A 27,534-nucleotide genomic window follows, 5' to 3' on the forward strand; every position below is an offset into this window, starting at 1 on the left:
GCTAGCACACTGACGTCGGTTATACAATTGTAAACACAACGTCCACGTTTGCAGAGATCTGTGATCTAATTGATATCAGGCCTCTAGAGGAACTATGTGATAATCTTCCCAACATGTCTTCAATGAAGGCAGCATGGAACGCCACCAAATTATGTACAGGCCTGCGCAGGTTATCCAATCTTTATGTTCAATGCCTGGAGTATGTTTATCATAGGAGGAGCCACATCAATATTATACGCCTGTAAAGAACTGGTATAGTTTGTGTATCTGGAACGCACCTAATATTTTGGGGGAAGATTCGTGATTTCTCGCGATATTTGTGGTACAGAAGCGGTACGCAGTTCAGTGCAGGGCAGAGCGCACAGAGCGTTCTGTACATCAGCGCTTTTCCGCTTTCTGGCTGCTCTCTGGTGTGACCGGGGAGAAAGCGGAAGGAATATGGTTCCATCTCGCGTTCCTCCCGCTGCAGCGCGTTCATAACGGAGCTCTCGTGCGGGAGGCTGGGGGTCGTACTCGGTCCACCAAATAACAAGATTCCTGTCTTTCCAGTTAAACCCGGTAGTCCCTGCAGCAGGAGCGGAGCGTCACGGGAACAGATGGGTAAGATGAGATGACAATGATGTGTTTTGGTTTTTCTAACCGTTGTGATGCGTCCATTTAACATTTTAACGGATATAAACCGAAACACAACGGGACACATCCGGAGACTGTACAGTAGAGATGTTGAATGTAGGCTGTATTTTTGTTAGCTGCGTGTCCTGATGGCCATAACGCGATGCGTGGGCGTGTGTTTGTGTGTGTGTGTGTGCAGCAGACAGAGTAAGAAGACATTGATGAGTTACAGATGTTGACACGTTTACATTTTTATTTTCTCCCTCTCTCTCTCTCTCTCTCCTCGTCTCATTGTCTTTGCTGGAATATAGCCTAACTGAGTGTAAATATGTTTAGTTGTAGAGTTACTGAGTGGTAGTGACGCTCCTCCCGGTAAACCCAAGGGAGAGGTGGGGGGAGAACACAGGAAGAGAACAGAACGCAGCTTCATGCTCTTTACTGTAACACTGACTGCTGGTGTGTAGCTATGCCATATCCCCTCCTCTCTTCATCCTCTGTTCTTGCAATCATCTCTTCTCCTCTGCCCCCTCTTCTTCTTCCCCTCTCTTCTCTGTTCATTATGTCCCTGTAGTGCCTGTCTTAGCCACCTGTGACTGATAATACACTGATTCACAGATTCACACACACATTTCTAACACATCAGCCCATCTTTTTCTTTGAGGCCCCAACACCGGTCCATTTTTGTATAATTTCGCGCAAAAAAACCCAAACAAGTTAGACAGGCCCACTAAGCTAAAAATGGACCACCCCTGCACACACACCAGCGCTGACATCACCTGAGTCCCTCCCTGAGTTGGAGTCCTGGTCCCCATGGTAACCAGACATGGCGATGGTGATATTCATGATGCAGCTGCAGTGTGTGTCATCAAGCTTCCAGCCAATCAGAGTGTGAGTGTATAAGAATGTGTGTGTGTGTGTACCATGACCAAGAATGTGTGTTTTGAGTGAGAAAAAGAGGGCATATTTTTTCCATATGTGTGTGGGAGTGTGTGGTTTGGTCTTATCTAAACTAACTGCAGCTGTTGGAGAAAGGTCAGGACAGAGCAGACCCATCCAGTACACAGATGCTGGGGGAGTGGGGCTGGGTGTGTGTGTGTGTTGTACTTCAGAGTGGGAGTGTGTTATGTCTACAGGCTTAGTTGCTACACTCCTATGGTTCCTCTCCAGCTCTCCTCTCTTCTCTCAGTACAGAGAGGCACAAGGTAGATAGAGATAGATACAGAGAGAATGAGTAAGGGTGTTTTAGGGGTTGGGGTCGAGGAGGAGGGAGATTGAGTCATAGCCGTCCTCCCTCTCATTCCACCGTTCCCATAGTTACATCCACCCCCCTCCCTACCACCACTACCCACACAACTATGACAGCAATTTCTGTATTTGTCTTTTTAGAAACAGAGGTATGCGCCCAATGAGAAATCTTAACTTGAGATGCATACACTTAAACTCAACTATTGCGTAAATCAGGAACATTAGGATTCAGGCCTTTAGCAATAAATAGTAACCAAGTTTGTTACCCATTCTTCAAATTCGGTGTCCTATTTGTTAGCTATTGAAGGGCAACTAAACCACTTTTCTAAACCTCATTTTCATTTTATCCAGCAAAACACCAGTGTCTACATATGTAATATAAGAAGTTAAACCTGATCACATCATCAAAAGTTGTAAAAATTGTAAAAGTGATTTTGAAACAGTTTGAGATTCATGGTGACATAGGGAGCAATCAAATACCCTCCCTCTGGCTAGAAACTTGTTGCAGGTTTTGAAAATCACTGTTTTCTTTACTTTTAATCCTACCCTATCATTTTAAACACAGATCATAGAAACACATCATTTTCACATATAGACACTGGTATGGTGCTGAGATAATTGAAAAGTGGCAGAATTACCTTTTTAGTCCAAGTCTAAATAGTTTTGTATTTTTGTGTGTGTGTGTGTGTGTGTGTCCAGTAGAGGCAGTGGTAGAGTTTGACTACGAGGCTCAGCAGGAGGATGAGTTGAGTCTGCATGTTGGTGACATCATCGTCAAGGTAACGAAGGATGACGGAGGATGGTGGGAAGGAGAGATAGACGGACGGAGGGGGCTGTTCCCAGACAACTTTGTCAGGGTGAGTAACAACGACAACACACACACACATCAATGTTGTTGTTCCTATATTGTGTTGTGTTGTTGACTCTTTCTTAATATTCTGTAATGGCTAGCCTAATGAACTGTGAAGAACATACAAACATGTTCTGTGAATGTCCTGGATGCGAGACCAGATGCTGCACTGTGAGATGCACACTGACACCAGTATCTCACAGTGATGTGTGTGTTGTGAAGGGGGAAGCGTCCACTTCCTTTCCCAGTAGAGGAAGTAGAAATGATACAGGCAAACAGGAACACATTGTTGTGTGTTTCTGTATCCCCCAAAGGTCAATGATAGACATCTACTGTAGAATAGAACAGATACGAGTTCTGCTGAACTTTTGCTCCAGAAACTGATTCTATAATAATGAGTGAAATATTCTGTTATGTTTTTGACAGAATGTCACTGCTCACTCAGATTACACTCACTGTGTGTGTGTGTGTGTGTGTGTGTGTGTGTGTTGGGGGGGGACAGTTAAGCCGTATGTTTTGTTGTCTCTGCTGGAGTGAGCCATACAGAATGTGCTGGGGACAGCTGAAAGATAGGAGAGAGATGGATGAGAGAAAGCGCAAAATTCAAGCTAGCATTATTTTCTAATCCAGCTTTTAATACTGTAAAACTCATCGTCATCATCTGTGTTTGTGTGTGTGTACGCACGTGTGTGTTATGATTCTCTTCCCTTTCTCAATATTGTGCATTTGTTCACTCCCCTTATGAACTTACTGTAGATGCCACGCACCCTGTGGTGTGTGTGTGTGTGTGTGTGTACGCACGTGCGTGTTATGATTCTCTTCCCTTTCTCAATAGTATGCATTTGTTCACTCCTCTTATGAACTTACTGTAGATGCCATGCACTCTGTGGTGTGTGTGTGTGTGTGTGTGTGTGTGTGTGTGAGAGTGAAGGAGTCCAGACATTAGGGAGACCATGAACACTGGCTGATAGTGCAGAGAGGATATCAGTGAATCAGGGCCTTAGAACAGAGGTGCTGATATTTAGATCATGATGAATAACATTACATGGGTATTGTATTTTGAGCTGTTTGTCGCTGGTGTACAAAATAAAAAAATAAAATATGCAAAAATGAAACTTAAAAACGGGAAGCATAGAAATATCACACAGAGAACTTATCTACCACTTCTTAGACTTTATTTTTCATTAAGAATAACTCGCATTTCTATGTAATAATTCTGTCGGGTCGCCCAAAAAGTTACATAGTGCAGCTTTATTGGATACAGCCCCTGGTGTGTTATAGTGCTGGGCTGCAAAAATACATGGAAAAAATACTGGTTCCCCGGGGACCAAGCTGGAGAACATTCATCTCAGAGGGAACGGGTTTCACCAGATGGGTCCCATGAATTGTCAGTGTGTGTGTGTGTACAGTAAGCAGGTGTTTCCTGTTCTGACATTGTAAATCTCGACCTCTTCCCTTCGTCATTTCAGTTTGGTTTCCTTCTAGAGAGAAACATGCTCACTTATACTCTGACACACTGTGTGTTTGCGTGTGTGTGTGTGTGTCGTTGCTCCAGTGAGCTATAGTAGCTGCAGGGCAGCGATTATGAAACTGCATCGTGACAAATGCATTAAAGAACTGTGAACTACACAGCCGTGTGTGTGTTTGTGTGTGGAAGGAAATGTTGCAGCTGTAGGACATTACATACACATTACATCAGGTCTTTAGTGTCTTGTGATAGTTTATGTAAGAAGAAATGGAAAGACACTAACTTCTACATCTGCATTGCTTGCTGTTTGGAGTTTTAGGCTGGGTTTCTGTACAGCACTTTGACACCGGCTGATGTAAAAAGGGCTTTATAAATACATTTGACTGATAACTGCATTAACTGTGGACAGTTAGGGTTAGAGTTGAGCCAGGTTGTTGACATGAAGCTAGGTTTAGGGTTAGAGTTGAGCCCGGCTGTTGACATGAAGCTAGGTTTAGGGTTAGAGTTGAGCCAGGTTGTTGACATGAAGCTAGGTTTAGGGTTAGAGTTGAGCCCGGCTGTTGACATGAAGCTAGGTTTAGGGTTAGAGTTGAGCCAGGTTGTTGACATGAAGCTAGGTTTAGGGTTAGAGTTGAGCCAGGTTGTTGACATGAAGCTAAGTTTAGGGTTAGGGTTGAGCCAGGTTGTTGACATGAAGCTAGGTTTAGGGTTAGGGTTGAGCCAGGTTGTTGACATGAAGCTAGGTTTAGGGTTAGAGTTGAGCCAGGCTGTTGACATGAAGCTAGGTTTAGGGTTAGAGTTGAGCCAGGCTGTTGACATGAAGCTAGGTTTAGGGTTAGAGTTGAGCCCGGCTGTTGACATGAAGCTAGGTTTAGGGTTAGGGTTGAGCCAGGCTGTTGACATGAAGCTAGGTTTAGGGTTAGAGTTGAGCCAGGTTGTTGACATGAAGCTAGGTTTAGGGTTATGGTTGAGCCAGGCTGTTGACATGAAGCTAGGTTTAGGGTTAGGGTTGAGCCAGGCTGTTGACATGAAGCTAGGGTTAGGGTTGAGCCAGGCTGTTGACATGAAGCTAGGTTTAGGGTTAGGGTTGAGCCAGGCTGTTGACATGAAGCTAGGTTTAGGGTTATGGTTGAGCCAGGCTGTTGACATGAAGCTAGGTTTAGGGTTAGGGTTGAGCCAGGCTGTTGACATGAAGCTAGGTTTAGGGTTAGGGTTGAGCCAGGTTGTTGACATGAAGCTAGGTTTAGGGTTAGGGTTGAGCCAGGCTGTTGACATGAAGCTAGGTTTAGGGTTATGGTTGAGCCAGGCTGTTGACATGAAGCTAGGTTTAGGGTTAGGGTTGAGCCAGGCTGTTGACATGAAGCTAGGTTTAGGGTTAGGGTTGAGCCAGGTTGTTGACATGAAGCTAGGTTTAGGGTTAGGGTTGAGCCAGGCTGTTGACATTAAGCTAGGTTTAGGTTTAGAGTTGAGCCAGGCTGTTGACATGAAGCTAGGTTTAGGGTTAGGGTTGAGCCAGGTTGTTGACATGAAGCTAGGTTTAGGGTTAGGGTTGAGCCAGGCTGTTGACATGAAGCTAGGTTTAGGGTTAGAGTTGAGCCAGGTTGTTGACATGAAGCTAGGTTTAGGGTTAGGGTTGAGCCAGGCTGTTGACATGAAGCTAGGTTTAGGGTTAGGGTTGAGCCAGGTTGTTGACATGAAGCTAGGTTTAGGGTTAGGGTTGAGCCAGGCTGTTGACATGAAGCTAGGTTTAGGTTTAGAGTTGAGCCAGGCTGTTGACATGAAGCTAGGTTTAGGGTTAGGGTTGAGCCAGGTTGTTGACATGAAGCTAGGTTTAGGGTTAGGGTTGAGCCAGGCTGTTGACATGAAGCTAGGTTTAGGGTTAGAGTTGAGCCAGGTTGTTGACATGAAGCTAGGTTTAGGGTTAGGGTTGAGCCAGGTTGTTGACATGAAGCTAGGTTTAGGGTTAGGGTTGAGCCAGGCTGTTGACATGAAGCTAGGTTTAGGGTTAGGGTTGAGCCAGCCTGTTGACATGAAGCTAGTTTTAAGGTTAGAGTTGAGCCAGGGTGTGTGTGTGGCTCTTGTTGCACATCTGTTGGTTAAGGGTTAGGGTTAGGTCACCGGGGTTACAGACATACAACTCCAGCATCTGGTTGATAGATGTGACACAAGACAACCACACAGATCACACATACAGATCACATACAAACTCTCTGTCTGTCTCTCTCTGTCTGTCTGTCTCGGTCTGTCTCTCTCTCTGTCTGTCTGTCTGTCTGTCTTTGTCCAGGAGATAAAGAAGGATGTGAAGAGAGAGGTGGGGCCTAAGTCTGATCTCTCCAATGGCAGTGCAAGTCCTGTGTCTGAGCCCAGCCTACGACCAGCCAGGAAAGGTAAGCCCCCCCACCCCGCGCACATGCACATATACACATACACACACACATACACACACAGGTCCTTAGATAGGTTATATTCCCCCTGCTCAAACACAGATCCCATTAGTGAGATATGGATTTAGGGTCAGGTTATCCTATGTCCTTCTCACAACACACATGCACACATTTGTAGTTCAACCTTTCACTAAAGGAATTAATCACTATACTAACAGTACTATGTATCGTCGCTATCTGATGAAAACCTCCTAACTTAATTTTAGCCTTTTTTTTAAATATATCCCCTCAACAAAAACATTTCATGACTCTAGGGCCATAAAATAAAATAAAACATTTCTTATGAAGTTCGTTAATGGGAAATAAGAGGTTTTCATTGGACAGCGACAATATATTACAGCGCATTCGTAAAGTATTCAGACTCCTTTAATTTTTCCACATTTTGTTACGTTACAGCCTTATTCTAAAATGGATTAAATCGTTTTTTTCCCCTCATCAATTTACACACAAAACCCCATAATGACAAAGCGAAAACAGGTTTTTAGACATTTTTGCACATTTAAAAAAATACAAAACTGAAATATCACATTTACATAATTATTCAGATCCTTTACTCAGTATTTTGTTTCCTCCAGATGTGACGCTTGGCATTCAGGCCAAAGAGTTCAATATTGGTTTCATCAGACCAGAGAATCTTGTTTCTCATGGTCTGAGAGTCCTTTAGGTGTCTTTTGGCAAACTCCAAGCTGGCTGTCATGTGCCTTTTATTGAGGACTGGTTTCCGTCTGGCCACTCTACCATAAAGGCCTGATTTGGTGGTGTGCTGCAGAGATGGTTGTCCTTCTGGAAGGTTCTCCCATCTCGACAGAGGAACTCTGGAGATCTATCAGAGTGACCATTGGGTTCTTGGTCACCTCCTTGACCAAGGCCCTTCTCCCCCGATTGCTCAGTTTGGCCAGGTGGCCAGCTCTAGGAATAGTCTTGGTGGTTCCAAACTTCTTCCCATTAAGAATGATAGAGGTCACTGTGTTCTTGGGGACCTTCAATGCTGCAGATATTTTAAACAAACAAAAAAATTGTGTGAATTTTACCCCCTTTTCTCTCCAATTTCGTGGTACCCAATTGTTAGTAGTTACTATTTTGTCTCGTCGCTATAACTCCCGTACGGGCTCGGGAGAGACGAAGGTCGAAAGCCATGCATCCTCCGAAACACAACCCAACCAAGCCGCACTGCTTCTTAACACAGCGCGCATCCAACCCTGAAGCCAGCCGCACCAATGTGTCGGAGGAAACACCGTGCACCTGGCGACCTGGTTAGCGCGCACTGCGCCCGGCCCGCCACAAGAGTCGCTGGTGCGCGATGAGACAAGGATATCCCTACCGGCCAAATCCTCCCTAACCCGGACGACGCTAGGCCAATTGTGCGTCGCCCCACGGACCTCCCGGTCGCGGCCTGCAGACAATTTTTGGTACAATGGCAAAGGGTCTGAATACTTATGTAAATAAGGTATTTCTGTTTTAAATTTAACAAATTGGAAAACATTTCTAAGAACCTTTTTTCACTTTGTCATTTTGGGGCATTGTGTGTAGATTGATGAGGAAATGTTTTTATTTAATACATTTTAGAACAAGGCTGTAACTTAACAAAATGGGAAAAGTAAAGGGCTCTGAATACTTTCCGAATGCACTGTATATGTTGTTTAGTATATGTGCAGTGGGCTACAAATAATATTTGTGAACATAATACATAATTAAATAGTGTGTGTGTGTATGTGTGTGTGTGTGTGTGTGCGTTCCCCCCAGGAGATCAGATCCGCCAAAGGAGGTGTAAGGCGTCATTTAGCTATGTTCCCCAGAATGAGGACGAGTTAGAGCTGAAGATAGGAGATGTCATCAACATACTGGGGGAGGTGAGAGGGGAGGCTGACATACTGGGGGAGGTGAGAGGGGAGGCTGACATACTGGGGGAGGTGAGAGGGGAGGCTGACTGTATGTTTGGCTGTGTTTTTCAACTTTCTCTTTACTGTAGTTACTGCTCCCTCTTGTGGCCACATGACAGACCTATTAAACCAAATTATGATTCGGTAGTGACCCTGCGTTCATTCATAAGCAGGTATATTAACTTCCCCGCAGGAGCTAGCTTTCTTGGAGCCGTTGATAGCGTGCAGGTCTCCCGACCAGAACCTTGTGGTTTTGATTCCACCCTCAGATAAGTTCACTCTCCCTTCATGTTTCATGTGTTCAGGTGGAGGAGGGCTGGTGGGAGGGCAGTCTGAATGGTAAGACAGGGATGTTTCCCTCCAACTTCACCAGAGAGCTGGAGGACACGCCCCCTTCACTAGACACATCCACTAGGTCATCACAGGAGGAGCTACGCAGCAGCAGGACCAGTGAGTCACTCACACTCATGCACGTGTACGCATCACTGGTCAAATGTTTTTTATTAGCATGAAATGGCAGATACGTATGAATACATTTGAATGCTATTTAAGGAAATCCAGTGATATGATTCTGCAGAACTCGAGATGGTTTTTAATGCAATTATAAGCATTAAATGGTCATTTTAACACACATATGTGTGTGTGCTTTCGTGTGTAGGTAAAGACAGTCCAGGCAGTGAGAGTGATGGCGGAGAGAGTCGCTCTGACAGCGGAGAGATTCAACCCAAAAAGGTTATTATCTATCTGTCTGTTTGTCTGGACAAACCATTTCTGTATGGACCTCGCTTTGTGCACAGGGGGATTGTCACAATGTAACAGGAAAGGGCCTTCCTCAAACTGCTGCCACAGAGTTGGAAGCACATAATCGTCTCAAATGTCATTGTATCCTGTAGCGTTAAGATTTTCCTTCATTGGAAATAAGGGGCCTAGCCTGAACCATGAAAAACAGCCCCAGACCATTATTTCTCTGCGACCAAACTTGGCACTACGCATTGGGGCAGGTAGCGTTCTCCTGGCATCTGCCATACCCAGATTCGTCTGTCAGATTGCCAGATGGTGAAGCATGATTCATCACTCCAGAGAACGCGTTTCCACTGCTCCAGTTCCAATGGCGGAGAGCTTGTGTGGCCTACCACTTCGCGGCTGAGCCGTTGTTGCTCCTAGATGCTTCCACTTCACAATATCCACACTTAGAGTTGACCGGGGGCATCTCTAGCAGGGCAGAAATATGACAAACTGACATGTTAGAAAGATGGCATCCTATGACGGTGTCACGTTGAATGTCACTGAGCTCTTCTTTAAGGCCGTTCTACTGTCAATGTTTGTCTATGGAGATTGCATGGCTGTGTGCTTGATTGTATACACCTGTCAGCAACGCGTGTGGATGAAATAGCCAAATCCACTAATTTGAAGAGGTATCTACATACTTTTGGCCACATAGTGTTTATATCTATATCGTGAGTGTGTGTGTTCCATTACCAGTCAAATGTTTGGACACACCTACTCATTGGGACGGCAGGGTAGCCTAGTGGTTAGAGTGTTGGACTAGCAACACTGCAAGTTCAAATCCCCAAGCTGACAAATCTGTCATTCTGCCCCTGAACAGGCAGTTAACCTACTGTTCCTAGGCCGTCATTGAAAATAAGAATTTGTTCTTAACTGACTTGCCTAGTTAAATATAAAAAAAATTCAAGGGTTTTTCTTTATTTTTACTATTTTCTACATTGTAGAATAATAGTGAAGACATCAACGCTATGAAATAACACATATGGAATCAATACTAACCAAAAAAGTGTTAAACAAATCTAAATATATTTTAGATTTGAGATTCTTTAAAGTACCCACCCTTTGCCTTGATGATAGCTTTGCACACTCTTGGCATTCCCTCAACCAGCTTCACCTGGAATGCTTTTCCAACAGTCTTGACGGAGTTCCCACATATGCTGAGCACTTGTTGGCTGCTTTTTCCTCTGCAGTCCAACTCATCCCAAACCATCTCAATTTGGTTGAGGTTGGCTGATTGTGGAGGCCAGGTCATCTGATGCAGTACTCCATCACTCTCCTTCTTGGTAAAATCGCCCTTACACAGCCTGGATGTGTGTTGGGTCATTGTCCTGTAGAATATCCAATGATAGTCTCACTAAGCGCAAACCAGATGGGATGGCGTATCGCTGTAGAATGCTGTGGTAGCCATGCTGGTTAAGTGTGCCTTGAATTCTAAATAAATCACAGACAGTGTCACCAGCAAAGACCCCTACACCATCATACCTCCTCCTCCATGCTTCACAGTGGGAACCACACATGGGGAGATCATCCGTTCACCTACTCTGCATCTCACAAAGACATGCCGGTTGGAACCAAAAATATCAAACCAAATCAGACCAAAGGACAGATTTCCACCGGTTTAATGTCCGTTGCTTGTTCCTTGGCCCAAGCAAGTTTATTTTTCTTATTGGTGACCTTTCGTAGTGGTTTCTTTGCAGCAATTAGACAATGAAGGCCTGATTCAAACAGTCTCCTCTGAACAGTTGATGTTGAGATGTATGTTACTTGAACTCTGTGAAGCATTTATTTGGGCTGCAATTTCTGAGGCTGGTGACTCTAATGAACTTATCTTCTGCAGCAGAGGTAACTCTGTGTCTTCCTTTCCTGTGGTGGTCCTCATGAGAACCAGTTTCATCATAATGCTTGATGGTTTTTGCACAAAGTTATTGAAATATTCTGTATTGGCTGACCTTCATGTCTTAAAGTCATGATGGACTGTTGTTTCTTTTTGCTTATCTGAGCTGTTCTTGCCATGGACTTGGGCTTTAACCAAATAGGGCTATCTTGTGTATACCATCCTTACAACACAACTGATTGTCTCAAAGGCATTAAGAAGGAAAGAAATTCCACAAATTAACTTTTAACAAGGCACACCTGTTAATTGAAATGCATTCCAGGTGACTACCTCATGAAGCTGGTTGAGGGAATGCCAAGAGTGTGCAATGCTGTCATCAAGGCAAAGGGTGGCGACTTTGATGAATCTCAAATCTAAAATATATTTTGATTTATTTAGCACTTCTTTGGTTAGTACTTGATTCCATATGTGATATTGAATCAAACTGGAGTGGCAGGGTAGCCTAGTGGTTAGAGCTTTGGACTAGTAACCGGAAGGTTGCAAGTTCAAATCCCCAAATCCCTGTCATTGAAAATAAGAATTTGTTCGTAACTGACTTGCCTAGTTAAATAAAGGTAAAATAAAAAATGAGTAGGTGTGTCCAAACATTTGACTGGTACTGTATAGACACTACCATTCAAAAGTTTTGGGTCACTTAGAAATGTCCTTATTTTTTAAGGAGAGGCACATTACATTTTTTGTCCATTAAAATAACATCAAATTGATCAGAAGTACAGTGTAGACATTGTTAATGTTGTAAATGACTATTGTAGCTGGAAACAGCTGATTTAAAAAAAATGGAATATCTACATAGGCGTATAGAGGACCATTATCAGCAACTATCACTCCTGTGACATTTCTAAGTGACCCGAAACTTTTGAACGTGTGTGTGTGTGTGTGTATATATCTATCTCGTGGTAAGTGTGGTTTAATAACAGTGTCATGATAACTTTAATATGTTATAACAGTAGTTGTGGTATCTATAGTTAGTAATAGTGTAATTGTGTTAACTAGTTAGTAATAGTGTTGTTGTGTTAACTAATTAGTAATAGTGTAGTTGTGTTAACTAGTTAGTAATAGTGTAGGTGTGTTAACTAGTTAGTAATAGTGTAGTTGTGTTAACTATAGTAGTGGTAATGTGTGTCTCCAGGTTCGAGGGTTCGGGTTCGGTGACATCTTTAAAGACCAGCCCATCAGACTGAGACCTGCATCTGAAGATATGGACACAGAGGGAGAGAAGGTGACACACACATACACACACATAATAGTGCATATACAGGTAACTGCCAAAACAATGGAAACACTTGAGTAAATGAGGATAACAAGGTATATTGAAAGCAGATGCTTTCACACAGGCGTGGTTCCTGAGTTAATTAAGCAATTAACATGTATAAGAATGCTGGGCATGCCATTCTTTTGGCTGCTATGCCCCATAGTCACCATCCACAGGGCACGAGTGGTCACTGAATGGTTTGATGAGCATGAAAACGATGTTAACCATATGCCATGGCCGTCTCAGTCACCAGATCTCAACCCAATTGAACACTTACTATATGGGATATTCTGGAGCGGTGCCTGAAACAGTGTTTTCCACCACCATCAACAGAACACCAAATAATGGAATTTCTTGGAGGCTTGGAGAATCTATGCCAAGGTGGATTAAAGCTGTTCTGGCTCGTGGTGGTCCAACATCCTATTAACACACTTTATGTTGGTGTTTCCTTTATTTTGGCAGTTACCTGTATGATGTTTGTGTGTGTAAATGGGAGAAAGGAAGTCCAGACTAGGCTCCGCCTTTTCCTGTCTTTCAGTTTCACAGCAGAGGAAGTACTTCTCATTACAAACATTCAAACACACACACACACACACACACATACACACACACTCCCTTCATCAGTGAGAGAGAGCTCTACGGGGAGTGAGTGAGGGAGGGAGGGAGGAAGGAAGAGGGAGGCATTGGGGGTTTTCTCCGACGTGTACACACACAGACATACACTGGGTCACTGTGGAGGGTAAGACAGCTACATCTCTCTCCTTTTCTCTCTTTCTCTTGTCTTTTTCTCTTCCCTCTCGCTGTATTAGTGTTGAATCTGCTTTGTAAAGGGACTGTCTGGATGATGGCAGGGTTACATTTTCTTCAGGGTGTGTCTTGTCAAGGTGCGTATGCGTGTGCTAATCTATGTTTGTCACGGTGTGTGTGTTTTGAGTATGTGAGTTTGGGTACGTGTCAGGGTGTGTGCGTGTCTTTGTGTGTGTAGGATGTTTAGCAGCCTGTCCTGCTGTGCGGGTGGCTGTAGTGATGGTTTATGGGAAGTGTAGTCTCAGTTCTCTAATGAATGGGGGCGCGGGGGGGGGGGGGGGGGGGGGGGGGGTTACCATGGATAGTTCTGGGGAGTAGCATTTAGACACAGATGCAGGATCAGATTGTCCCTCCCTAAAAAAAAACAGTGTCTAGAGTTAACATCTGTACTAGACTGGAATGTCTCCTCCCCTGAGGGCTGAGGAAGTATCCAGCTGTGTGTCACAGTCTGACGTTACTTTAACGATGGTTGACCAGTTGTGTACGGGTAGGTGAGTGTGTGTGCCTCACACTACTCATATTAAGTACAACTCGGATTAGACTGGGTGGAGAGAGAGGGATGGAGTGAGCTATGGAAGGGTAGGAGGGAGAAAGAGTGAACAAGGGTGGGAGAGTGAGAGAGGGGGAGGGAGAGTGGGTGGTTTACTGAGTGTGAAACAGAGAAGTGTGTGTTTGAGACAGACCAAGCTCTGTGTGTGTGTGTTTCCTGTTGGAGAGCCACTCTTGTTCCACAAACATAGCGTAGGGATCCGTTCCAGCCTTATAACAACAGCCCCTTATACACTACACACACAACTATACATACACACGCACACACACACGGAGCCCAGTCTGTACGGATTTGACCCCCTGATTATTTCACATGGAGATATATGGGTATGTATTTATGTATTTGTGTGTGTGTGTGTGTGTGTTTCCCTCCACTCCTCTAGGCACAGGTTAGCAAATCACCCTCTGTTGCCCCGGAAACTATGAAGGCGGAACCTGAGGGCAAGGTGAAAGGTGAGAATGAGGGGCCTGGGATCTACTAGATTCTCATTGGACAGTCTGTCTCACTTCCTGATTCATACCTAGAATAAGATAACGATGCTGAGTCTCTTGATTTGCTAGAAATACACTTTTGGGATTCAGAGTTTCTCTTTGTTCTGACTGGTTCTCAGGCCGTGAGCTGTGTAAAGTCATCTTCCCGTACGACGCCCAGAACGAAGACGAGCTGTCAATCAAAGAGGGAGAGATCATCTCCATCATTAACAGGGTGTGTGTGTGTGTGTGCAGGGGAGCTTTTAGAAGTGGGGGGTATAATTATCATTATTTATTTTTTATCCAGTCGGATTAATACTCCAAACAGCCTACCCGACCGTTTGGAGGCGTCCGCATGGTCCTAAAGCACAGTGTTGCCTCGTTTTGTATCACATTCCAATGATTAACCTCAAGGGGACAAAAATGCAATTTCAGAATGTGGTGTGTGTGTGTGTGTGTGTGTGTGTGTGTGTGTGTGTGTGTGTGTGTGTGTGTGTGTGTGTGTGTGTGTGTGTGTGTGTGTGTGTGTGTGTGTGTGTGTGTGTGTGTGTGTGTGTGTGTGTGTGTGTGTGTGTGTGTGTGAGATAGGGGTGTGTGCATGCGTATAACCTGCGTATGTGAATTCTGTGTGTTGTAGGACTGTGCTGACGCGGGGTGGTGGATGGGGGAGGTAGGGGGGAGAAAGGGAGTCTTCCCTGATAACTTTGTCAAGCTGCTAATTCCTGATGTAGAGAAAGAGGTAAGACACACAATAGAATTGGATTTATGCTGTTTTGGCAGTGTTCAAGGAAGGAAATTCCATGAGAGCAAAATTACTTTGTGTGTGTGCATGTGCACGTGTGTGTTTGCAGAGACCAAAGAAGCCGCCTCCCCCCAGTGCCCCCTCAGCTAAACACACCACAGGTAATCCCCCTATCCTCACCTCTCTTTTCCTCTCCTCTCTTCCCTTTTCATCCCTAATCTCCATCCTCTATCTCAATCCTCTATCTCAATAATATCTCTCCTCTATCTCCATCCTCTCTCCTTTATCTCCATCCTCTATCTCTCCTCTCTCATTCCTCTCTCTCCTCTATCTCCATCCTCTATCTATCCTCTATCTCCATTCTCTATCCTCTATCTCCATTCTCTATCCTCTATCCTCTATATATCCTCTATCTCCATTCTCTATCTCTCCTCTATCTCAATCCTCTATCTCAACCCTCTATCTCCATCCTCTATCTCCGTCCTCTATCTCAATCCTCTCTCCTCTGTCGCAATCCTCTCTCCAGCCTCTATCTCCATCCTCTATCCTCTGTCACAATCCTCTCTCCATCCTCTATCTCACATCCTCTCCTGTTGCAATCCTCTCTCCATCCTCTATCTTCATCCTCTATCGCCATCCTCTATCTCTCCTCTGTCTCAATCCTCTCTCTCCTCTATCTCAATCCTCCATCTCAATCCTTTGTCTCTCCTCTCTCTGCTCTTCTCCGCTCAGACACTGGTACTGTTTTGTGTGCGTCTCAATCCTCTCTCTATCTCCATATCCGCTCCTCTATTTTCTGTGTGTGTTAGTGTGTTTAAGGGAGAGAGGCAGAAACCGTTAGCTATGGAGAAAATTAAACCAGACAGATAGACAGAGATAGAACGAGAGAGAACCAAAGATGGAGAACCAAAGATCTAGGGAGGAGTGTCAGTAATGTCTCCCTGAGTTGACCCCTGACCCCTGTGTGACCTGTAGAGAAAAGATCGGAAGTCAGAAAGGTACCCCCGGAGCGCCCCGAGCACCTGCCTCATAGACCACCTGATGACAACAAAGGTACTATAGTACTACTACAAATACTAAACTCTGCCTCACAGATCTGATGACAACAGAGGTACTCCCATACTACTACCACAGTACTACTATTATACAACTACTACTATACTACAACTACTACCAATACTATACTGCACTATTCCAGTATAATCTGCTATGCCTGCTGCAGCCTGACTACTGCTCTCTCTATGACTGCTCTCTCTATGACTACTACCCTATATGGCTATTCAGCCTGCTTGGGTTCCTATTCAGCCTGCTTGGGTTCCTATTCAGCCTGCTTGGGTTCCTATTCAGCCTGCTTGGGTTCCTATTCAGCCTGCTTGGGTTCCTATTCAGCCTGCTTGGGTTCCTATTCAGCCTGCTTGGGTTCCTATTCAGCCTGCTTGGGTTCCTATTCAGCCTGCTTGGGCCCTGTTCAGCTTGCTTGGGCCCTATTCAGCCTGCTTGGGGCCCTATTCAGCCTGCTTGGGGCCCTATTCAGCCTGCTTGGGGCCCTATTCAGCCTGCTTGGGTTCCTATTCAGCCTGCTTGGGTTCCTATTCAGCCTGCTTGGGTTCCTATTCAGCCTGCTTGGGTTCCTATTCAGCCTGCTTGGGTTCCTATTCAGCCTGCTTGGGTTCCTATTCAGCCTGCTTTGGTTCCTATTCAGCCTGTTTGGACCCTATTCAGCCTGCTTGGGCCTTATGCTGCAGCTCTCCCCACCTCTTCAGCTGGCTGACACCTCACCTCTATGTTGACCGTGTGTGACTGTGTGTATGACGTTCCCATTCAGAGACCTACTATTTTACCCTCTCCGTATACATGTATGTGTTTGTTAACTTGTGTGTGTGTGTAGGTGAGGAGGTGAAGGTTGGAGAGATCCCTAAGCCCACCCTCCCATCCAAATCTCCAAAGAAGCCCCACCCACCAAAGACAAGCTCCTCCCACCTCCCTCCCCGACGCCCTGACAGACCTGAGAGACCTCCTACTGTACCGTCAGTACACACACACACACACACACCCACACATACTCACACACACAAATCAACACACACTAAAGTTGTTGTTTGGTCTACCTGTTCAGGTGCGAGAGCCCTAAGTTTGAGGGTGGGGCTGTGACTCCAGATCCTGCCTTTGACAGGTCAAAAGATATTGGTGAGTTTGACAGGACAAGGGGCCAATCAGGGTCAGTTTGACAGTTATGTGGCCGGACATTAGTCCAGTCAGAGCAGGGAGTCGGCTGACTCAAGAGACAGAGGTTTGGCTTTATCTCTCTTTCTCTCTTCCTCTCTCTGTCCATATGCAAGGAATTAGCAACCCTAGCCTTCTTATAGATCAGGACACTGTGTGTGTGTGTTTGTTTGTTTGTTTGATTGCCTAGTCTCTGGTTAAATGTTAGAATTGTTCCTATAGATTAGCATTATAATGGTTGTATGGTGTGTGTGTGTGTGTGTGTCTGTAGATGTGGTTGACTTGGACTCTGTAGTCTTGTCTACAGAAAAACTAAACCATCCGACCGCAATGAGACCAAGAGTCCTCGACCGCAGACCACGCTCCCAGATCATCAGCACAGTGAGTGTACACACACACACACACACGGGGCCATGCGCAGACCTTTGGTGGGGCCGGTGCTCAACGTAGCTGCTGCTCAGTGCTCTACTGCCGCTTCCTCCTCCTTGATCAGCGATGAAGCTTCTGTTTGGTGTAGCCTACGTATTTCATGCGTCAGAAGGCTATTAAGCATAAGCGTGATTTCATGTTCTTTTTTCAGGAGGGGAGTTAGGTTACATGCAGCCATTTACATGTTGTACACGAAAGACATGAGCAACATGTTCCTATAAACTCGCAGATCGTTTTTTTTGCCCCAATGCAAAACTCAAGTGAGGAGTTGCATGCAGCTATCTAGACTGGATATCAAACACAAGCAAGACACAGACAGTCAAAGTAGTCATGTTCTTTTTCAGCAACTCTGGGTAATGGTTATTATATGGCAGCCACTACAAATATTAGCCTACATACAATAGGCTACATCATCCTGGTTCAGAAGAGGGTGAGGACAGAGAGCACGAAGGGAGCAGCAGCTACTCAGAACAGAATGCGTGTTAAATAATACAAACGCAGAACGTGATTGGACCCGTAGCTTCAGAGGGGCGGGGCAAAAACTCAGTCACGGCCAAATGTATTTTACTTAAAGATAGAATCCTTAATTGAAACAATAACAAATTCCTAGATAGAGCTATAGATGCAAGGACTGACCATCCATGATATCAAATGTATAGTTTTAACCATGTTTTGAAGCTTTTCAGTGTTTGTTTATATTTACATTGTTTACAAACATTGGAGTTAAACAAGCTTATATTTTGGGTCCTGATGGGTTATGACAGTTGACCTAAGCTCATGAGGCATTTCTAAGTTATATTCTTCAAAAATCAATGAGTACATATCATTCATTTCTAAGTCCAAAAAGGATGTAGCAACTAAGATTCCAGCTTTAATTCCATTCATCCTTTTCTACTGCTCCTCTAGCCAAACTCTCCATTATTTGTTTTAACAGAAGTCTACATTTTTTGCAAAAACACACTGACTCATCACACATTGTAGACTAGAAGTGAATTTATGCTTGCTCCAGCGATGGGATCCGTAGGCTCCGTACTGAGGGTGTGACGTAATTGCGGAGCCCCTGGAGGCTTGCAGAGGCCAAATCGAGTTCCATACTGCATCACCGTGTGCCTACCAAATTTTGTAACAATGTGGCTCCTCCGTATAGCTCCGCATTGACATGATTGGTTGACGGTAGGTGGGGGGTGGAGTTCCTGTATAAACATACTTCCTTGACAACATCCTTCACAACAGCTCTGCTCTGATTCGCAAAGCGCAAGAAGTATGAATGTCCTAACTTCTACAGAGGCTGTATCGCAGTAAATGCTGTACGGCCAATGCAGACTCCGGATTGACCATGCAGCGCCTTTAAGCAACCTATAACTAAAGATTAAAGGGAGATAGGTTAAGTATCTTTGCTATAACCACTACTGGAGTGGGCTATCATCGGATCATCGCTAATGTCGGCTAGATAAATCAGCTATTTATCTAGGCTATGCTTTCAAAACAAGCTAGTCTTTACTTGATTTGAATTTGTTCTGCTACTGACAGTCGGACTGCAGTTGCCTCCTTCTCTGTACCTGACCGTGAGACAGCACATGCTAGCAACTCCAAAGTAACCTACTACTGATGATTTTAATTTCAAACTCACTCCCTACACTGGTACATAGCTCCTGCATGAAACGAGGAGGAGTCGGGGGAGGGGACATTATGAGATTCTGAGTTTATGTGAAGTCATCTAGTTTGATAGTCAAATCATTCGAGATTCAGAGTTTATGAGAAGTCATCTAGTTTCATAGTCAAATCAATTTTTTATAAAAAGAGCAGATGCTCTAGCACCCATAGGGCTCTATCTGTGCACGTGCCTGCACATACACACACACACACACATACACATACTTTTTCCCGTAACGTGTTGATGACACCCTTCTCTCTCTCTCTCTCTCTTTCTCTCGCTCTCTACTTCCTCTCCTCTTCTCTCCCAGTCTTCTCTGTCCAGTATTGACTTGCTGAACTTTCCTGCGGTGGAGGAGGAGAAGAGTGAGAAGGACAGAGAGAAGGAGGAGGAGCAGGACTCCTTATGTCCAAGACCAGTAGATGTCTCTAAGAGGAAAGCACTTCCCACCATCACTGTAAGAATTGTTTTCCTGATTAACCTGCATCTTAACTGTGAATCAGAGTGGACGTTGTGTGTGTGTGTATACCCAGAGGGTTATACTACAAAGCAGGACAATCAATTTAGCCAAATAACTTTGATAAACATTGAGAAATAAAAAAGGTTTCAGGTTCCTTAATGAACCTAGACTTGGATATGGGTAGCTATAGAACAATACAATCAATCCATGCCCATTTCAAGCATATTTTCCTAAAAAATGTGAAGTTGTTGAAGGACTCATGAATCCTGATTTGTGATAAACCCCACAGGTACCTGACAGTAAGTTAGCTGGCTAACTCATGATTCCTGATTTGTGATAAACCCCACAGGTACTTGACAGTAAGTTAGCTGGCTATCTCATGAATCCTGATTTGTGATAAACCCCACAGGTACCTGACAGTTAGTTAGCTGGCTAACTCATGAATCCTGATTTGTGATAAACCCCACAGGTACCTGACAGTAAGTGTCTGCTGCCCCCCAAGCCTGCGGTCCTCCCCCCACTTTCCACAGGAAGCCTGGCCCTCCACTCAACAAGCCCACCCCCTTCAACTGTAAACCACACCTCTTCCGGTTTAAGCCCCTCCCCCGAGCGTAGGCCGACACCCACCCTGGAGGAGCTGAGAGGACAGCTTAGAGAGCTGAGAGCCTCCGTAGAACTGCTGAAGAGCCAACACAGGTAGTGGTGTGTGTGTGTGTGTGTTAATAGTGTGTGCGTGTGCATATGAGTTTGCGTGTGTGTGTGTTAATAGTGTGTGCGTGTGTTGTCTCTGTCCCAGGCAGGAGATGAAGCAGTTGTCTAGTGACCTGGAAGAGGAGAAGAGGATCCGCATTACTCTACAGGTGAATACACACACACATACACACACACACATGGTGATGCTCCCTGTCTAGTGCTTAACAACATGCGTTCACTACTGATGCAATTTTATCTTATCTATACATTTGGTGTTTGTGTTTTTCAGATAGAGGTGGAGCAGATTAAGAAGAGTTTAGCTAAATGACCCTTCACCCCTCCGCTGCGCACACTGATGACATCACCACACACTGAGTTTAACATCATCCCGAGGCAGGGTTCAGCCGAACTAGTTTGTGCCAAAAAACAACAACAAAAATGACAGACGATCTGTTAGTTTGTTTGTGTTGAAAAGGCTTGTTTATTTGTTTGTTTACTGCAATCTGATTGGAGTGCTCTGCATCAGGGGAGTGGCCTCAAGTTCTCACCTGTCTGTCACCACGGTACTCAAACACCTGGAATACCTATTCCTCCTCTTTGTGTCTGTGTGTGTCAAATTACAAGGTTTCCATTGCAACCCCTCACTGTGGCCTTCCTTCCGGTTTTAGACTCCTTCCCTCCTCCCTTCCTTCCTTCCTTCCCTTCTTTCTTTCTTTCTTTCTTTCTTTCTTTCTTTCAGATGACAAAGATAAAGTGTCTTGTTTTTTTCTTGGTCATTGCTCTCCAGGAAAGTAAAATAGACTTTTATATTCCAGTGTTCTAAAGATGAAGAGTATGGATGTGTGCCGATTTTAATAAAAAAACATCAACCAAGCTGTTTCCGTGTGCCTCTGTCTGTCCCCCTACCCCCAGGGAGAGCCACGGTATCAGTTACTGTGTCTCTGATAACCCAACCTGGACACACACACACACACGTGTGTGCATTGGTTTTGTGTGTGAGCGTATGTGTGTGTGTGTGTGTCTAGTGCCACTCCACTGCTCTTTACTCTGTTGATTCAGTTAATTAGTCTGGTAGAACATGACTGAGTCTCCATAGAGCAATGGACACACACACACACACGGACACAGGCTGCTGTTTTCTTGCTTGTTTAAACTGCTGTATTTGCTGTGTGTGTATGTTTTGTAGGCAAGTGTGTGTTACCATCTCTGTCTCTTCAGGTAGTGTGCGTGTGCATGTATTTGTGTGTGTCTTTGCGCTTGTGAGTTGCTTCGACTAAAGACAGAGATCGTGTGCGACAGGTCCAGAATGTCCTCGGGGCAGTGGACATAACTCGAAATAACTTGACTGTGTGTGTGAGTGTTGGCTGGCTGGCTGGCTAGCTGGGGGTGTCAGATCAGAGGACAGACAGTGTTTTATATTTAGCTGCAGCGGCACCTCAGCCCTGCTAGAGAGCTCTACAACCCAACTGTCTATGTGTGCTGTTTTAAGTACCTCTGGGAAGTATAAGCTGTTTTGAAGAGCGTGTATGTGTGTGTGTTGTAGAAGGACAGAGCCTGAGGAGATGCACACACCCCGTCCAGACCAGCGTGTGAGTATTTGTGGGAACAAGCGGTGCAGCGTCTGACAGAACCGGAGAGGAGAGGCCTGGATAGACAGATTCACATGCTCCACCGGGCACTAGGCAGCGGACAGCCGGTTTGCTGACTTTCTGATTGTTGACACATTTTCTCAGAGCCATCATATAACTCTCCTTCTCTCTCTCTCGCTCGCTCACTACTCCCCCCCTCGTCTCTGTGTGATAGTGTTGAACTAGCCTGATCTGGTCTGGTTGGTAACACAGTAAGGAAATGATGTGTGAGGTTCAGTCAGTGGACAGACTCAGACCCACACGACTCCCCAGGCAACAGATGCACTGAGACACTAGCTCAGCTCCAATCCTCAGGAGGAGAGGAAAACCGAGGAAGAGCGAGACGAACTCCGCTTTCATCCCTGGGGCCATGGACACGGCTGGTCAGAGTGCGCTGGCGACCGAGGCAGGGGGAGAGGGTCGAGGAGGAGGGGGGGAGAGTCGTGAGGGAGTGTTTGTAGGGTCTGTGGACCGGGAGAATGTGTCCAGCCCAAGCCCCTCCACCAAGCAGCGCTCCCTGAGGGCAGTCTATGTGCTGAACGATGGGCTGAAGGCAGTGCTGGCGACCAGCCCCGAGTCGGGGGCACTCCAGTGTCTGCAGAGAGCCTGTGATGCAGAGAGCGCTCTGCTGACCACCGTCACCTTCGGGCGACTGGACTTTGGAGAGACCTCGGTGCTGGACACCTTCTACGATGCAGGTTTGTGTGTGTGTGTCATTATTATTTCTCACAATCATTTCAACAGTTGAAGTTGAGTTTTGATCTGCTCCTGGGGTTTTTGAAAAATGCTTTTTGCAGGAAGAAAGGTGATGATATTTGTAAAGTTATGAGCAGCTTTAGCCGGGTTAATGAAGATTGAGATTCATAATATATCGGTAATAGGATTTGTCATTGTTTTATTGTGATGATGAACTCACGCAGTATGCACACGTGGTGAACAGACTGGCAAGATAATGACTCGAACAATCCACGAGGACGCGCAGGAAAACATGCAGCAACACATAGATACCAATTTATTTATTTATTACAAAGGATTTTTTTTAAATATGTAAAAATATTCCAAGACTGGAAGCTGTATAAGAAAATATATAGACAAACTTAATAGTGTACTTTATCTTACAGCATATTATTTATGCTGCAACGAACACCAAGGCCACATGTTATTTCCTTGTTCTGGCCTGGTGTCCTGACCTTAACCCTACTAACCCCTGCCCTATCCCTACCTGCCTGCAAGCTCTCCAGGAACACATTGCCTGCCTGCCAGCCGGAAATATGACTATCTTGTGTGTGTGTGTGTGTGTGTGTGTGTGTGTGTGACAGACTGGCCTTGCTGCGTGTGCCATTGGTATCATGTTGTATTGTCCCACTTCCTAGTAACACGTGATGTGTTTGTTATATGGGTCGGCTTACAATATTAACTGTCATGATGATGATGATGATGGCTATGACACACTGACATGTTGTGCTGCGTTCTCTCACTCCCTCGCACTCTCTAATAAGACACAAGAAGTCGACACGCGTGTGCGGCAGCATGGCTGTGTAAGATGATACTCAGACTGCTTTCATTTCTATTTATACCATACCATTATGTTGTCCACACCTCGCCTACAGCTGCTCCCGAGCCGGGTGACCAAACAACAACACCAGGGCTGCCGTCGGTAGGCAGGAAACAGGACAAAACATTTTCCAACAGAGGATCTACTAACGTTACCTGAACTTGTCCAACAAGAAGCACTAAATTGAATTTATCTTGTCAAAAAATGTGGCTAGGTTAAAACCTACTGAACACAACTCTGAAGAACGGCAATCCTTGTCAGCACTACCACCATAATACAGACAATACCACTATAATACAGACACTACCACTATAATACAGACACTACCACTATAATACAGACACTACCACTATAATACAGTAATACAGACACTACCACTATAATACAGACATTACCACTATAATACAGACACTACCACTATAATACAGACACTGACACGATAATACAGACACTGCAACTACAATACAGACACTACCACTATAAAACAGACACTACATTACCACTTTAATACAGACACTACACTACCACTACAATACAGACACTAACACTACAACACAGACACTACCACTACAATACAGAAACTACCACGATAATGCAGACACTACCACTACAATACAGACACTACCACTACAATACAGACACTACCACTACAATACAGACACTACCATGATAATACAGACACTATCACTACAATACACTTACTACCACTACAATACAGATACTACACTACCACTGCAATACAGACACTACCACTGCAATACAGACACTACCACTATAATACAGACACTACCACTACAATACAGACACTACCACGATAATACAGACACTACCACTACAATACACTTACTACCACTACAATACAGATACTACACTACCACTACAATACAGACACTACCACTACAATACAGACACTACCACGATAATACAGACACTACCACTACAATACACTTACTACCACTACAATACAGATACTACACTACCACTGCAATACAGAAACTACCACAATAATGCAGACACTACCACTACAATACAGACACTACCACTACAATACAGACACTACCACTATAATACAGGCACTACCACTACAATACACATACTACCACTACAATACAGATATTACCACTATAATACAGACACTACACTACCACTAAAATACAGACAATGCCACTACAATACAGACACTACACTACCACTGCAATACAGACAATACACTACAATACAGACACTACACTACCATTACAATACAGACACTAACACTGCAATACAGAAACTACCACGATAATGAACACACTACCACTACAATACAGACACTACCACTATAATACAGGCACTACCACGATAATACAGACACTACCACTACAATACACATACTACCACTACAATACAGATATTACCACTATAATACAGACACTACACTACCACTACAATACAGACACTACCACTACAATACAGACACTACCACTACAATACAGACACTACACTACCACTGCAATACTGACACTACACTACCACTACAATACTGACACTACACTACCACTGCAATACAGACACTGTCACCATATACAGACACTACACTATGACTACAATACAGACACTACCACTACAATACAGACACTACACTACCAATACAATACAGGCACTACCACTATATACAGACACTACACTATTGCTACAATACAGAAACTACCACAATAATGCAGACACTACCACTACAATACAGACACTACCACTACAATACAGACACTACCACTATAATACAGGCACTACCACTACAATACACATACTACCACTACAATACAGATATTACCACTATAATACAGACACTACACTACCACTGCAATACAGACACTGCCACTACAGACACTACACTACCATTACAATACAGACACTAACACTGCAATACAGGCACTACCACAATAATGCACACACTACGACTACAATACAGACACTACCACTATAATACAGGCACTACCACGATAATACACATACTACCACTACAATACACATACTACCACTACAATACAGATATTACCACTATAATACAGACACTACACTACCACTGCAATACAGACACTACCACTGCAATACAGACACTACCACTGCAATACAGACACTACCACTTCAATACAGACACTAACGCTACAATACAGACACTAACACTACAATACAGACACTACCACTACACTACAGACACTACCACTACAATACAGACACTACACTACCACTGCAATACAGACACTACACTACCACTGCAATACTGACACTACACTACCACTGCAATACAGACACTACACTACCACTAAAATACAGACACTACACTACAATACAGACATTACCACTACAAGAAAGACACTACTACGATAATACAGACACTACCACTGCAATACAGACACTACACTACCACTACAATACAGACACTACCACTACAATACAGACACTACCACTACAATACAGACGCTACCACTATACTACAGACACTACACTACCACTACAATACAGACACTACCACTACAAAACAGACACTGCACTACCACTACAATACAGACACTACCACTACAATACAGACACTACCACTATACTACAGACACTACCACTATACTACAGACACTACCACTACAATACAGACACTACCACTACAATACAGACACTACACTAGCATGACAATACAGACACTACACTACTACTAAAATACAGACACTACCACTAAAATACAGACACTACCACTAAAATACAGACACTACCACTACAAAACAGACACTACCACTACAATACAGACACTACCACTACAATACAGACACTACCACTGCAATACAGACACTACCACTACAAAACAGACACTACCACAACAATACAGACACTACACTACCACAGCAATACAGACACAACACAACACTACAATACAGACACTACCACTACAATACAGAAACTACCACTAGAATACAGACACTACACTACCACTACAATACAGACACCACCACTACAATACAGACACTACACTACCACTACAATACAGACATTACAATACCACTAAAATACAGAAACTACACTACCATACAGACATTACCACTACAATAAGACACTACTACGATAATACAGTCACTACCACTATACTACAATACAGACACTACCACTACAATACAGACACTACCACTATAATACAGACACCTACCACTACAATACAGACACAACCACTACAATACAGACACTGCCACTACAATACAGACACTACCACTGCAATACAGACACTACCACTACAAAACAGACACTACCACAACAATACAGACACTACACTACCACTGCAATACAGACACAACACTACAAGACAGACACTACACTACCACTGCAATACAGACACTACCACTACAAGACAGACACTACCACTACAAAACAGACACTACCACAACAATACAGACACTACACTACCACTGCAATACAGACACAAGACAGACACTACACTACCACTGCAATACAGACACTACCACTACAAGACAGACACTACACTACCACTACAATACAGACACTACACTACAATACAGACACTACACTACCACTACAATGCAGATACAACACTACCACTAAAATACAGACAATACACTACAATACAGACATTACCACTCCAATACAGACATTACCACTCCAATACAGACACTACACTACCAATACAATACAGACACTACACTACAATACAGACACTGCCACTACAATACAGACACTACCACTACAATACAGACACAACCACTACAAAACAGACACTAACACAACAATACAGACACTACCCTACCACTACAATACAGACACTACACTACCACTACAATACAATACAGACACTACACTACCACTACAATTCAGACACTACCACTACAATACAGACACTACCACTATACTACAGACA

At 44.2% G+C, this 27,534-nt stretch overlaps 2 protein-coding genes across 8 annotated transcripts in view; both read left to right on the forward strand.

The window, feature by feature from the left end:
* The first annotated feature begins 310 nt into the window (after positions 1-310).
* Positions 311-21,332, forward strand: LOC139420270 (SH3-domain kinase binding protein 1). Of its 6 annotated transcripts, none has more exons than XM_071170164.1 (19): positions 311-600; positions 2,557-2,714; positions 6,460-6,562; positions 8,363-8,469; positions 8,805-8,949; positions 9,158-9,231; positions 12,309-12,398; positions 14,171-14,240; positions 14,399-14,493; positions 14,896-14,997; positions 15,110-15,161; positions 15,976-16,053; positions 16,889-17,027; positions 17,117-17,187; positions 17,495-17,604; positions 19,617-19,763; positions 20,236-20,462; positions 20,563-20,626; positions 20,749-21,332. In XM_071170164.1, exons 1-19 carry the CDS (start codon positions 597-599, stop codon positions 20,785-20,787), a joined length of 1,875 nt encoding a protein of 624 aa, XP_071026265.1. In that variant the 5' UTR covers positions 311-596; the 3' UTR covers positions 20,788-21,332. The 6 variants fall into 6 exon arrangements, with proteins under 6 accessions (XP_071026265.1, XP_071026270.1, XP_071026268.1 ...); XM_071170167.1 differs by having other exon boundaries at positions 345-600; positions 17,519-17,604; XM_071170165.1 differs by having other exon boundaries at positions 345-600; positions 8,366-8,469.
* Positions 21,333-21,969: 637 nt separating this feature from the next.
* Positions 21,970-27,534, forward strand: part of LOC139420271 (mitogen-activated protein kinase kinase kinase 15) — a 160,623-nt gene continuing 155,058 nt past the window's right edge. Inside the window, exon 1 of one of the 2 annotated variants that reach the window (XM_071170170.1) lies at positions 21,970-22,785. In XM_071170170.1, the coding sequence (XP_071026271.1) occupies positions 22,458-22,785 (328 nt within the window). In that variant the 5' untranslated portion in view covers positions 21,970-22,457. The remainder of the gene's footprint in view (positions 22,786-27,534) is intronic. The other variant, XM_071170171.1, reaches the window with a different exon arrangement.

This window comes from Oncorhynchus clarkii, chromosome 11, assembly GCF_045791955.1.
Source record: "Oncorhynchus clarkii lewisi isolate Uvic-CL-2024 chromosome 11, UVic_Ocla_1.0, whole genome shotgun sequence".
NCBI classification, from domain to species: domain Eukaryota; kingdom Metazoa; phylum Chordata; class Actinopteri; order Salmoniformes; family Salmonidae; genus Oncorhynchus; species Oncorhynchus clarkii.

What these genes read in the sequence shown, in the direction of transcription:
- LOC139420270 (XM_071170164.1), top strand. An exon ending in CTCAGCTAAACACACCACAG is followed by an intron (nt 15,162 to 15,975) that starts GTAATCCCCCTA and finishes TGTGACCTGTAG; the next exon opens with AGAAAAGATCGGAAGTCAGA. An exon ending in TGACAGGTCAAAAGATATTG is followed by an intron (nt 17,188 to 17,494) that starts GTGAGTTTGACA and finishes GTGTGTCTGTAG; the next exon opens with ATGTGGTTGACTTGGACTCT.